General features: G+C 38.9%; 2 protein-coding genes and 1 long non-coding RNA gene across 3 annotated transcripts; 2 read left to right on the forward strand and 1 right to left on the reverse strand.

Moving 5' to 3' along the window:
* Positions 1–3527: 3527 nt before the first annotated feature.
* LOC116163020 lies at positions 3528–4511 on the forward strand. The gene is made up of 2 exons (XR_004143661.1): positions 3528–4129; positions 4186–4511. It is a non-coding gene; the product is annotated as an uncharacterized LOC116163020 (long non-coding RNA).
* Positions 4512–5873: 1362 nt separating this feature from the next.
* LOC116163018 (E3 ubiquitin-protein ligase FANCL) lies at positions 5874–11303 on the forward strand. Its single transcript, XM_031476838.1, has 6 exons — positions 5874–6264; positions 6316–6871; positions 6922–7095; positions 7143–7312; positions 10463–10537; positions 10587–11303. The coding sequence occupies exons 1-6, from the start codon at positions 6172–6174 to the stop codon at positions 10608–10610; spliced, it is 1092 nt and encodes a 363-aa protein (XP_031332698.1). The 5' UTR covers positions 5874–6171; the 3' UTR covers positions 10611–11303.
* On the reverse strand, positions 10335–12101 carry LOC116163019 (NADH-cytochrome b5 reductase-like). The gene is made up of 2 exons (XM_031476839.1): positions 11570–12101; positions 10335–11519 (listed from the first exon to the last, which is right to left on the reverse strand). Exon 2 carries the CDS (start codon positions 11486–11488, stop codon positions 10613–10615), a length of 876 nt encoding a protein of 291 aa, XP_031332699.1. The 5' UTR covers positions 11489–11519; positions 11570–12101; the 3' UTR covers positions 10335–10612.
* Positions 12102–14632: the final 2531 nt, after the last annotated feature.

Here is a 14632-nt window from a genome sequence, read left to right on the forward strand (position 1 = left end):
AAGTTAAATAATTTCACTCATTAATTATAAACATTAATTGGAAGTTGTGAATGCAGCTTAAATGTTTACCAAAAATCTATGTAACCTAACCAGGGCATCGATTCCCGAAGTTAGTCGATATGCTCCGTGATGTGCATGTGATGTGACCGGCTGCCATGACGTCATGATCGTATACGATAGGGATAAGTTCAAGTTTAGCTGCATTCCCGAATCGTGGACAAACTTTATGCGCTAACCAATCACAGACAAGAATTGGACTGTCATTTGTCAGTTTTGTATTTTGTTTTGTTTTTGCATTATGGATACTGCTATTAATAACCAGAAAATCCTCGAACAATTCCATGTTTTATTTCACAGAAAATATGTGAATTTATAGGTTAGGGCACTGAATAACCTCTATAGCAAAACAGCTGCAAGATCCGTCCTGTAGCTGCAACTGCGCATGACTTTCACGCAACGAGTGGTCTAGACCAGTCGTTGCGTTCGATCAACTTTTCGCTCGATGTGGTAGATTCGAGAATGCAGTGGCATTGACGTTCACATCAAGGTCAGTCGATGTGAACAAAACACATCTTCGGGAATCGACGCCCAACGTCTCGTCGATTCTAAAGTAACATTCACAACCTTAAAATTAATACGCACAATAACCATTCAAAATTAGCGTAAACGTTTAAGCTATGTATTTTAAAGGGCAACATTCACGATATTGAAAATTAATCGTTAGAATTAATACTTAACGCAGAAGTTTGCAAACTGCAAACTTTGTCGCTTAATTTTACTGAAATTAACAGAGGTACGCATGCGAGCTTTTATATGACAGTCAACATAACCATGCCGTTTTTGTTTTGATGTTGTTACGTCTACAATGAATGTGGAGAACAGAAAAATACCTTGCCGCGTTAGGATTAGGCCCGATTTTTGTGCTTGCGTTACAAGATATGGTTAAAGTTGCCGTATTAACCTCTCTGTTGTATAGATGGCGACACTGCTTATATACTAATTTCACATATTAATTTCATGCATTGCGAATGTTTCCATTACGTAAAGTTGACGTAATAATTTCACTCATTAATTATAAACATTAATTGGAGGCTGTGAACGCAGCTTAACTGATTTCAATGGTCAAAAAAGAATTTCAACGGCGCCATGACAACAAATTTATATTGTTAGAGTGCGATAGAAACTTTATGTAAGTTTGCTATTATAGTTTACTAAGTTGACTGTCTGATATTGAACTATTTTAAATTTTTCAAACGTAAAGCTTCATTCGCAATGCAAGAATTAGCAATTACAATTAGAAATTACACATAACGTAGAAATTAACAAAACATCATCATTCACAATACACAAAATTAGCTCGTTAATTGTGACAGCAACGTCCTCTGTAGGTATCTTAATTAACAACAGTAACAAGATTTGAAAGGTTCCACCTTGTATATACAACTTACGACGATACATACATTTCTGAGAGTTGGCAACCATGCAATTTCTAGGTGGGAAAAAGCTTGCGCCATTTAGAAAGCACGAATGTGGCCATGTGGGTTACGTTTGGGCATCTTGTCTTGAATGGCGGTCGTAAACGCGTCGTTCCATAAATGTTTGTTGTTATTTTGTCTTTTAATGCAGGTAGCAATTTTTGCATTTATTTATATCGTATTTGTATGCCGCATTTTATATTTTTTGTGTTTCAATCTTTGTTTTTGAAACTTACTTGGTTTAACCGCATGCAGAATCACATATGTGATACCGTTATGCTATTTTGTAATTGTTTACGTTTTTGGTGTAATGCTTGCTTAATTTATTTTTATTGATGTTTATTACTTGGTCTTGTCCCCGAAGTAACATTCATATAAGTTTTGATCATTTTATTTTAATATGTTGAAATTACCGATTCGTTTGATGTATTTACTGACTTGTTGTTTGTAACTAACATTTTCGCCGTGAATGAAGCAAGCAGTCAGGAAGTGGTAAAAACTGTAGTCAAAATTGAGTTACGACACCTAATTCCGTGATTGTCTTCGATATTCAACTGTAGGCTAGAAGCCCCGAAACCATCAGGGGCGGGTTACCTATCTTGCAGGAGCGGGATTACGCTAATCAAAGCTCTTCAGTTTAGAATCTATGTGCGATAAAAGAGTGGCGATTCAATAATTTCCACGTATCGTTTTTAGTTAAATTTGCCTACAAAGCCCTGTAATTTTCCATCTTGCTTTTAAAAAAGGACTTACTTATTGCACCAAAGGTGAGTCACATCCTGTGCATTTTACCCTTTCTTAGAATCTTGATACCTGCTTACCTGACCCATAATTCCCAAAACTTGTCTTTAACCTATATGTTTCTTCTTGAAGTTTACCTGCTACTTTTTGTGATGTCAATAGTCAATCGGGTGGCCATTTTTAAACGTTGCCCGGTCGACTTTTATTTCCGTGTTATTGTAGTGTGAAGTTAACGTAGAACCTGGAGGTTAAGTACACTACAGTTTCCATTTTTTTACTAACAGCAACGTTGAAAAAATAAATCACCTTCTAACTGGTAATTGCTAATTCTAGCATTGTGAATGAAGCTTTTACTTATAACCCTACAGTCGTATCACAGAGTTATCAGTATATCATGGATTTGGATGAATGCATTTCTTAATTGTTGAGGATTTAGAGTAGACGAAGAAAGGAATTTATGTTAAATTTGGGGTTGTGAATAAAGGCAGCGTAATAACAAAAAGAGCAGTACTTTATTAGTACATTGTGGGTTGACATACAGCAGCGAAAAGAGAGCGAGCGCATGGTGCGCATCATAGTCATACAAGTACAAGATCGGTGGGTGAAATAATGAAAGCGGCAAATTTAATTTAACAATTTACCCTTTGCAAAATCAACATGGTCCTCCATGAAGGAAATTAAATAGATTTCGTGTTGGAATGTGATTTTAGTTTTGAGTACCGTTAGATGAATCGTGTTTGTTATACTGTACAGATTATGCCATTATTTTGTTTTACTAAGTATTTATTTCTGTATTCACGAGGAGTTGATTATCAGTGCGATGTTGCTCTGTACGATTGATTCGTAACTATTCCGCGAGGGAAGTACCTAATACAGTTTGATTGTTCGCTGTATGTTACTTTCTTATTCGTGGCGCGCTGCAGTTCTTGTGCGTCAGCTATACGAAGGGGGGCTCTCTTATTTGATGTTTCGATGTTTGTGTGTGTGAGTGAGTGGTTCATTCTGTCTCCGTGGAGTAAGTACCTAATAATACTCGTCTCGTCTCGTGCAGATTACAGTTCTTGGCATCTTAGCAGTGCGAGATATTTAGGGGCCTCTCATTAACATTTCCACCATTTAAAATATGTTTTGCTTGAGCGATAATCGATTTTCACATGAATACTTACTATTATGGCATTCTCACATGTACTTTTCGTGTTAAATTATTATGTTATCTAAAGGCTAGAGTAGAGCCACACCATTCGCATGTTTCCTATTGTGATGTACCCAAGTCGACAGCTCCCGCACTAACGAAAGCGGGAAAAACACGAACTCGGAACACCTGCGTAGTAACACAAACCTCGCACTCGACAATAGCCGGAACCCCTACGGTGTGGAAGGCCAGGTTGCACTCACTCGTACCCATGCTAATTATCGGAAAGGCGGAACGCAAATAATACGCTTAATTGAATTTGAAACACAAATAAAGTTTATTAAAGAACCGATCAAAAGTGTAAACATGAATCAAAAGGCCGAAAGACATCCTACAAATTTAGACAGAATACATTTAAAGCCAAAAAGTGCCAGGTTCCCCTAGAACTCGTCGGACAAAAGAACCGTGCTAAAAAAAATTCCGACTCACTGTTCACAGAGGTGAAATCTAGAGGGAAAATCTGGAGAATGATAGGTAACATTGGATACGCTAAACCTTAGACCATATAGTACATGGACTGCTATTAGCCCTATGCTTTCAATACAAAATGGATGGTCACGGGTAGAGGGCACTGTAGTCGTGGGTATGTGAATCTCAGTGTAAACTAAAGTCGTTTAAACACCACTTGCATCGCGTAAAGAGCATCTTCCATAACTACCGAGTAGTACGGGAAGCTTTAAATACTCTTGATTATCTTCTACACGTCCACAAATAAGAATAGGTTTGCTTTTTTGGCATATCTAGGCAATTAATTAATTGACGTTTGTTAATTTATAGGTTGACAGTGTCAAATCGTTTTTAATCGGATAGCTTCGGACAGATTCGTTTACCCTGAAACTCACATACCCAGGCGATGTCCTTGACCATATTTTAGTTACAATTAGCAGTCCATGTACTATATGGTCTAAGCGCTAAACACATTTTGCAACACAGCTACAATAGTTATACAAAGAATAATAATCCGAGTAATCGAATTGGATAGATTGAAATCTGACGTTAATACAATACAAACTTGATAAGTTAAAGGATGGCCATCACAAGTAGATTTAAAAAGCACCTTCAATCCTTTCTCATGTGTGAAAGATACATTCCGAAGTCTCTTTACATAAAGTGCATAAAATAAACATCATTAATTAGCCAGACCTCCTCCAATCTAGCAGGTATCTAAGATCCTGGATACGGTAACCTTAGACTAAAGTTGTCGTTCGAAATACATGCCGCTAAGTATCTTTATCACTCCGGCATGTACCTCTGCAACGGTTAATTACACTCAAAAAAGGCCGATTCATACACAAAGAATTGAAGTTGCTAATCAATCTAAATGGGTTTAAATCAACAAATGAAAATTGATAACTGGCCAATCTTCAACAAATCAAACAGGAACCACTTTTACCTTGAAAGCAAATTACACCAAATTCAAGAATCACTTTACCCTGCATTACAACTAGCTGAAGGCAACATAATCTACAATATAAATCAATTACAACTAAGTACATTACCTTTCTGTTACAGGGAACACATACTAACTGATTACCCAAAGCAAAGTGAACTCAAAGACAAAAATGAACCTGTGGGAACTCGAAAAGCTAACTCGGCAAAAACTAAATCTATCCACCATTTCCTCCCTATACAGACTAACATTGTTATAATTGCTGACATTGAAGACTGAATACATTGTTGAATAATAAATAATTTGTTCTTGTCATTTCTTACGCACAAAAGTTCTGTCTTTTATTTAATTCGATTCGAATTCGATGCCTTGGTTCGTGAAATAAATTAAAAAAAGGCGAAATAGAAATCAATATTTCATAGGGGTAGTAGTATGAATTATTGTTAGGCATATCTATCAACAATTAGCTTTTACCCCCGCGACTTCGTACGCGCATAAACTTTACTCTCTGTCTTAATTCCATGTTTTATCGTTCCCGTGGGAATCTTCACCAGCTACAGGGAGACCCAGACTAAACCAAAACTCGGAAACGAAACATTAAAAAAAATTCCAAAGGTGACTCGACAGCAACTCATTTTTGATCGCATGGTATACGTATATGGTTTTCCGAATATTGGATTGGCCACTTGGATTGGTGACTAATGATTCAGGAATTATGGGCGTCTTGCATCCATACGAGAAAAATTGACCCAGTTTTCGAAAGAAATAGATCACCGTAAAGATCTAAAAATAGTGAGATGGATCAGTCATGAGGACTGCAAATGCTACATGAAAAGTCAGATTTGGCGAATGCTGTAGGCCGGAATGCCGTCTAAAACCACCTCGTGTGTTTGGTTTTATGTAGGTACCTAGGTAGTTGAACTGGGCTTCAGAGACGTCGAGTCTCACCCCCCCCCCTTCGCCCCTCTAAATTGGTAATAAATTGCACTTTCTCTTATTTTGGCGCGTTTTCGGAAACGACGAGTGTTAGAACGATGCCGTTTTTCATTCTGTCTACTAAGCTTGATCTAGGATTGTATGATCGAAGATTAATCGCCGTTTGGGATTATAGTTGCCACGGATTTTAAACTATTGTACGCTTAAGCTAAGCTCCCTTTAAATTTGTCGGTGCAAACGGCCAGAAACCAAACACGATAGATGGAGTTTACTTTTAGAACCGAGGAAGGTCCAATAACCACATCCATATCGCGATCTTTGTCAAATCACATCACACTTGGTTTTTTCTCTCACTCGCTCACTTTAAATATTTATTTACTGCTATTTCTTCCTAAATAAATTAAAAATATGTGTATAATAATAGTACAAAGCTCAAAATGAACGAAGCAATACAATTATTGTTAAAATTTCCTTCCTTGCTACCAAGAAATGGTCAACTGACAGAGTTCGACGGCTATTTAAATATAAACGTATCGCAATCCTAACCTCAAAAAAACATCATTCAAAACGTTTAATTTTAGAGGACCGACTACGAAATTCATCTATCGCAAGTAAACGGCAAACCTTTCTTAGAGATCAATGAGAAACTGTCCACATTTCGACAAGACATCGATCACCTGTCCGACATCTATACGAATCCACTTAACTTTTTGGACGCACTTTCGGAAACAATATCGTCCAAAACCTCCTCCGCAATTAAAAAAAATTTGGCGGACTTCTACAGACAAGTGCTAACCGAATACGCAGAGTTTCGCGAATTTTACATCAACCTGCAGAGTTGCGTGATCACGCCCGACCTGTCGGAGGTATCAATCACGACACTGGACGAGTGCGATCGTCAACACGCACTGACCGTAGCGATTGATGGTACGTTTAGGATTGCTCGTCATGATCTCCCGGACAGAGACGATTTTGCGAAGCCCAGCGCGTCGTTGAGCGTTCTATACGAGACGTTTGTCAAGGCGATCGAGGAACTGCAACCGTACTTGTATCTAATGGACAGGTTCGATTCAGCGGCGTGGGTTTTGGATCCGGAAACGCCGAAGCCAAAGGACTGCTATCGTCGTATCGCGTTCGGTACGGTATCCTCCTACCACGATTACATTTACAGCTGTTGTGTTTTACAGATAGCAGTATTTCCGTTGTGATCACCGTCGACCCGTGGAAGCCTGACGGAATACCGAGCTTGCAGTTTTTAGGTCCCGAACGTCTGACGAACAGCTTCCGGAGTAAGGTTTCGAGCAATGTGGAGAATTGGGATTATAAGGCGGACACTTTCGATGAGATCTTGAGGTTGCTGGGTGGGTTTGTGGAAGGTTTCGCAAGTTTCTGAATGGTGCACTTTTAGAAATGGAACATTTCCCACCTAAGCCGACCCTAGATCGTGGGGAAGTGGTTCTTTTTAGTACGGGCGAGTGTTGTATTTGCTTTTCGTCGAGGCTCAATCAGAAATTGCCGGAGATAGTTTGCACTAATCCTTCTTGTGAGCAAGTTTTTCATGTCGAATGTCTATATCAGGTAATTGTGTTGTAAGGTGAATGATAATGGATGGGGGGGGGGGGGGGGTTGCAGCGTTCTGTGGAAAGGTTTCATAGCAGTTAGAAAATTCAAATTTATTAAATTTACTTTAGTGCCATCTGTTGCAAATGGCTTTTACTATCACTGTTACGTTCATATTACAATTGACTAGATAGACAATGGCGACAATAGAAGCCTAGCCGTCATGTTGCATCGAAAATTTGAATTAGAAGTAGGCAGCACGCAATACACGTATGACGTGTTGCATACACTACAATTCAAAATCATATATTCTCGATGCAACATGGCCGTCGATCTCAACAACCAATCAAAAGTTAGAGTCTCTATTGTTGCCACAGTCTCTATAAAGTCACTATAATCCATATGAGATGCTATTTTGTTTATTTTTGTAATTTTTAACCATCCACAAAATTCTTTTTATCAATTATTATAATTACTTAACAGAGAAGAAACAATTGTGGCAGAAAAACCGCCGAAAGAAAACAAACATTATTTTTAGAAAAAATCTGTAAAATAAAATACTGGGCACCTTTGAAAATAGGTACACTACGAAAGAAGTGCCGTTTACATTGATTGAAGTGTATAGTGTGTTGCCTAAGTACAGGGTGGCCAACTAAGAATGCGAGGTACTGTATCTGAAAACCTATCCATCGTAGAGGCTTGCGGTAAAAAAAGTCATTACTAAAACAGCCATGAGAAAAACCTGGAAAATATTTTTAAGTTCCTGAAATGGTCGCTAGGGGGCGTAACTGCGATCTGGAATCTAAAAAAGTGATGTTTCTGTGAATTCCACTATATTAACCTAACAAAAAAATGTCCGGTCTTTGATGTCGACGATAATCTGAACTCTATCTGGGTGTCGATTCCCGAAGATGTGCTTTGTTCACATCGACTGACCTTGATGTGAACGTGAATGTCACTGCATTCTCGAACCTACCACATCGAGCGAAAAGTTGATCGAACGGAACGACTGGTCTAGTCCACTCGTTGCGTGAAAGGCATGCGCAGTAGCAGCTACAGGACGGATCTTGCAGCTGTTTTGCTAGGGGTTATTCAGTGCCCTAACCTATACATTCACATATTTTCTGTGAATTAAAACATGAAATTGTTAGAGGATTTTCTCTGGTTATTAATAACAGTATCCGTAATGCTTGGATTGGTTAGCACATAAAGTTTGTCCACGATTCGGGAATGCAGCTAAACTTGAACTTATCCCTATCGTATACGATCGTGACGTCATGGCAGCCGGTCACATCACATGCACATCACAGAGCATATCGACTAACTTCGGGAATCGATACCCTGAACCTTTTTTTTTTAATATTGACTAATCATAGTGATTATAGATAGTAAATAATGCAGTATTTCCATAAGAATTATTAAATATGTAAACACGATTACTGCATATAAGTATGCATTTATTGATACTGTGTTACAACAATGATACAGTCGGGTCGTGAGCCGGACGCGCGTTACATAATGACGTGGTGACGCGGTGCAGACTGACTTGAAAAACCTGGCGTGCACTTGATGGCCGCACCATTGCACACGTCACAACACTCCTCAAACGATTCACGTTTTCCTCTGCTATTTAAAACCTTCCCTTTCTCAGTTTCCGCATCTCCTCTATTTGAATTTGCGTCTTCGAAATTAAACATCTGGGTTTTCCTATCGGCGAAACCTGCTTATCTTGAAACTAACAAGCTCACGCAGCGATAACAAATTTTTTATCGCAACGACCTGATTTAAATGAGATAATTTTAGCAAAACTAAATGAACAATAAAATAAAAGCAAAGTACTACGCGATTATTTAAACTAAATTGAAATTCAACATACTTACAGGGTGACACAAAAATTATTATATGTGCTGATACCAAATAAAAAGTACCTTATTACGTGCACTTTTATGATGACACCCTTTTACAGGCAACAATTAAACTCTAATTTGCATTGGTGGTTACAGTTTTGAAAAATATACCATACTAGTAGTTCCGGCGAACTTCGTACCGCCTTTGGGAAATCCCGTACCCCGTTCCCTTGGGAACTTCGGGAAGTTCTTTCGGAGCACCTACACCTTAAATCCTTTAAATTCTATATGTAGTCTCTTTTTGACTGTAAAACATAAAATCCTGATTTTTTGTTGTTCCCGTTCCCGTGAGAATTTCGGAACGTGTTTTACTAACTGAGAAACTTTCGCGCGGACATACGTCCAACCATTCCTCAAAGTTTAATCGCAATCGGAAGGACGGTTTAGATAGGCATAAGACACAGACACAGAAACATTCATTTTTATTTATATAGATAATAGCAGACCCGACGAGCGTTGTTCGAATATGGGCAAAAGGCGTAGTGTTAAAGAAAAATTCAAAACGATCAATATCCAAAAATGAAATAATATACTTACTGGGTGTGTTCCTTTTAAAATAACAAAGTTAATAGCGACTTCCGAAATAAGATGGAGGCGATTTTGAAAATATTTTACAAGGTAACGAAAGTGGTAGTTCACCAAGTGCAAATATAAAAATAGACTGGGGAAAAAAGAACTGACCAAGAAAAAAAACCAGCCCACAAATTAATATTAAACTTTATAGCAAAATTAGATGTTTGTATTGGGATATTAGGATGGTTTCGAGTAAATTAATATAATCTCGAATCATAGACTCCACTGGAATTCCTAAAGAATTAATATTTGATACACCTAACATAAAAACAACCCAAAATTTCAGATTCCTATGTTTTTCCTAACCACAAAACTTCTAATGAATTGCTGTCAGGAAATTATATTATGTATATATTTTTACTTTACTATATACAGGGTGTTTTTTATGATTCTTAAAAAAGTGCATACTGTACGTACTGGGTGGCATTTTTTATTACGAATATTGTTGGTTTCAACAGGATGGTGCACCCGCATACAACGGCCTAATTGTGCGGGAATAGCTTTTGAACAAATTTTCCAGGGTAGGTTTATAGGTTATGTGCGGGTGCACCATCCTGTTGAAACCGACAGCTTCCAACTTTCTCCCCCCCCCCCTATCCTCTCTTAATAAAAATTTCAAAAATCCTAATCATTTATTTTCAGCTTCCTTTTTCCCCACAAAAAGTTTGACTAACACGACTTATTTCAGTGGCTGGTTTCGATCGCGGCGAAAACCAGGCAGACCTTCAACGAGTTACACGGCGAATGCCCGAACTGCGAGAAGGTGAGCAATCGATCTGCGGATTTGAGACGATTTAACGATGTTTTTTCAGCACATCTCGTGCCCGTTACCGTAGGATTAGAGCGCGACGATTTCGGTGCCGTCCGTCTTGCATTCGGTGACCAACCGAGAAACGTCAACGTTAAAAGCGTCGCTGCCACAAATTAAAACCTGCAACCTGTCATCCGAAATTCTAAGAAAGTACGCTTCAATTTCATTGGAGGAGAGTCGAAAATCGTGTACTGTCTCGTTATACTTGCACCTCACCCGAGTGGCTTGCGATAGAAAAATTTCGTACGTGAAGTTCCAGTACGACGCGAGCTGATATAGTTCGTCCCTTAGCGGAATGTCGTCTTCCGTTCTGGAGCACAGGAATAAGTGCACGAACGTCTCGCAGCTCTCATTGTGGAGAATGTCATGCGCAATTGTGTAGAGCGGAGCGATTCCCGTACCTTGCGCAATTAGCAGCAGACGACTTAGGCCGTAATCGACTTCATAATCACCGTAAGGCCCGCGCCACAGTACATCGTCGTTCATCCGTAAATTTCGAAAGAAAGCGGACATGGCTCCGTTCTCGTACAATTTCACTAAAACTGTAAAGGAAAGCAGATCAGTACCATCGCCGGGTATTGGCGTGTAAGCTCTGGTGAACTGAACTGCATTGTCGTCGGCTTTCATCAACAGGTGCTGTCCGGGTTTGTAAAGTACACGGTTGCAGTTATCAGGTGTGTTTCCGTACCGAAATGTGTAAATAAACGTATTCTTCGCATGCGGTTTTATTTCCTTAAGTGTGAAGGCGGTGTAAGCGGTTTGCGAGAGGCAATTTCTTGCGTCGGAAATGTATAGTTGTTTGTTGAGGTACTTGTTTAATTGATCTTCGTATACGTCAAAAATGCACGGATTGCAACCGGAGTTACAACAGTCTGCCTCGTTTGGTTTCAATGGTGGTTCCATGTGAGACTTTCACAATTCATTTTATGGTGCACTAAAATTTTCAAAATATTAGAGGTTATGTTAATGGGACAATTTTCATACATTCATTCTTCATACTATTCATTATCACGAACCAGTGCCCACTTGTCTAGATTGCGAACAGAGGGTGAACTTACGCTTACCCACTGACACATAGGCCTTCTTTTTTAGCTCTTTGTACGACCTCCAGTGTTACTCCCACGTGTGTGGCCAACTTGAGGACACATACGTGAGTAAGCTTGCTTCATACTAAGGCGCGAAGCTCACGCTCAACTCAAGGTACCCTCAAAATTGATCAAATGGTTCAATTTTGAGCGTGCGCGTCGCCTTAAGGTGCTTAGACATATGCGAGCCGAACTGTTCGTGAACCGTTCCCGAACAACCGGTTCGTTAGATTAGGACGAGATTTGTAAGCGGTCGCGAACCGTTCCCTGAGCAGTTCGTGGCGAACCGTTTTTTTACGAACACAAAGAGATTCGCAGTTCATTGGGAAGTGTTTCTGTGAAGTTCGTTGTTTTTCTTCCGCTCGCAAGCGAAAACGTGTTGATCTGAAGTACCACAGACCGATGACTGCTGGCTTTTCCATGGATGGTTGGAAGTTCGTTGTAAAAATAATTTCAAAAAATAGTTTTTGAGCAGTTCGCAAACGGGTCGGCTCGCATATGTATGCGCACCTTTAGTGACCACATTCGGCCAGGATTCCCTCAACATTGATTCTCACATTTGGACGAGTGCTCACAAAGAATGTGGTGAGCCACCTCTTCATAGTGCTGGTTTTTCCCTGTAGTATATAATCAAAGGTTTTTCCCATAGACATGTGAGTAAGCATATGTCTATGGTTTTTTCCTTGATAATCCTTTATCTACAAACTCCCGCCAAAAGGACTATGATGGTCCCGTAGACTATGGCCCTTCTCTAAGGATGGTCTTATGACGGTCTATTTCGTGTGGCGGCAGTCTGATACCAGTGTTTCGCTTGGGTAGCTATCGAGTACCTTTATAGTGACTTTATAGAGACAGTGGAGACAATAGGAGTTCAGCCGCCATTTTGCATCAAACATTCAAATTGGAAAGTAGGCAACACCCAATACACGTATGACATGTGTTGTGTATACCATATATAATATATATGGTGTATACTACAATACAATATTAAGGAGTAGCCAACTTACTTCAGACACGGTGGCGTTACACCTACTGTGAATGAATATTTAATAAGCGTTTTATTAGTACAATTATCGATATATAAAACAACACAACAATCATTTTTATTGCGAAATTTGATGCAAAATGGCCGCAGAACTCAATCACCAATCAAAAATTAGACACTCTGTTGTCACCACTGTCTCTAAGCTATAAAGTCACTGTACCTCGAGTTATTAGATTAGTTACAGTAGATGCTGCAATTGGAAGAACCGAATCTGACCTAAAAAGCGATTGTTTTTTTAGGTTATTGTGACGTTACTTCTAAGGATAGGCAACACACCTTACAGCGAAAGTAATACGAGAGACCGTCCTACTACGCAGGCGTCGAAACCGGGTTTTTCACACTACAAGGACACGGAAATAAAGTCAACCCGGCAACGTTTAAAAATGGCCATCCGAATGACTATTCCATTGAATATTGAATCGCCACTCATTTATCGCACATAGATTCTAAACTGAAGAGCTTTGATTAGCGTAATTCCGCTCCGGCAAGATGGGTAACCTGCCCCTGGTTTCGGGGTTTCGAGTCTACAGTTGGATATCGAAGACAATCACGGAATTAGGTGTCGTACTTCAAATGGTTACAGTTTTTACCACCCCCGCGACTGCTTAATTCACGGAGAAAATTGTTACTTGTTAGTAACAAACAACAAGTCAGTACATACATCAAACGAATCGGTAATTTCCGCATATTAAAATAAAATCAAAACTTACATGAATGTTACTTCAGGGACAAGACCAAGTAATCAAAATATAAAATATAAAATGTGGCGTACAAAACTGAAATACGATATAAAAGAAATGCAAAAATTACTACTACCTGCATTAAATAACACAAAAGAACAACAAACATTTGTGGAGCGACGCGTTCACGACCGCCATTCAAAACAAGATGCCAAAGGTAACCCCCGATCGTGATTTTTAAGCTTTAGATGCCGCAGGCAGCTTTTTCCCACCTAGAAATTGCATGGTTGCCAACTCTCAAAAATGCATGTATCGTCGTAAGTTGTATATACAGGGTGGAAGCTCTCAGTGTTCTTTGCCTTTACCCGGTTTAAGGATAAATAAAGGCTTTCGTATTCAAAGGGGATTAAAATGCAATAAGGGAGGTAAAGTCACAGTAACACAAAAATTTTAAACACAATGTCATGAATCATGATTAAGGTTAGCTTCAAATGTACATTTTGGTTCTGGTGCCATATTTTATAGCCTGTTTTACGGACATCTTTTTGGATGTGGATCATTTGACCCAACAACATTTTTGTGGTTGAGTTGGGGTCATATGAACCGTATGTCGTTGTTAAGGCGACTACAAATAAATGACCACCTCAAACAAAACTGGAGTTGTTTTGTTCTATATTTAGTGGTGTCGGATTATAGTCGTCAGCTTCAACTTCAATATTATGGATTTAAATTAAAGATATTTGATCTTTCATTTTGTTACATATTAATATTAAGAGCCAAGTGTATAATCAAGCTCCTGCAAGATGGGTAGCCCGCCCCTGTTTTCGGGGTTTCGAGCCTATACAGTTGGATGTCGAAGACAATCACGGAATTAAATGTCGTCCCTATTTCAATTTTGACTACAGTTATACCACCACCGTGACTGTTTCATTCACGGAGAAAATTGTTAGTAACAAACAACAAGTCAGTACATACATCAAACGAATCGGTAATTTCCACATATTAAAATAAAATGATCAAAATTTATATGAATGTAATGTAACTTCTCGGACAAGGCCAAGTAATCAACACATAAACATAAATTAAGCAAGAATTACACCAAAAAGGCAATTAATTACAAACAATAGCATAACGGTATCACACATGTGATTCTGCATTACGGTTAAACCAAGAAAATTTCAAAATCAAAGATTGAAACACACAAAAACATATAAAAATGATTCTCGCGGCGCCGGGT

The sequence above is a fragment of the Photinus pyralis genome, unplaced genomic scaffold (genome assembly GCF_008802855.1).
Source record: "Photinus pyralis isolate 1611_PpyrPB1 unplaced genomic scaffold, Ppyr1.3 Ppyr1.4_LG2, whole genome shotgun sequence".
In the NCBI taxonomy this organism is placed as follows: domain Eukaryota; kingdom Metazoa; phylum Arthropoda; class Insecta; order Coleoptera; family Lampyridae; genus Photinus; species Photinus pyralis.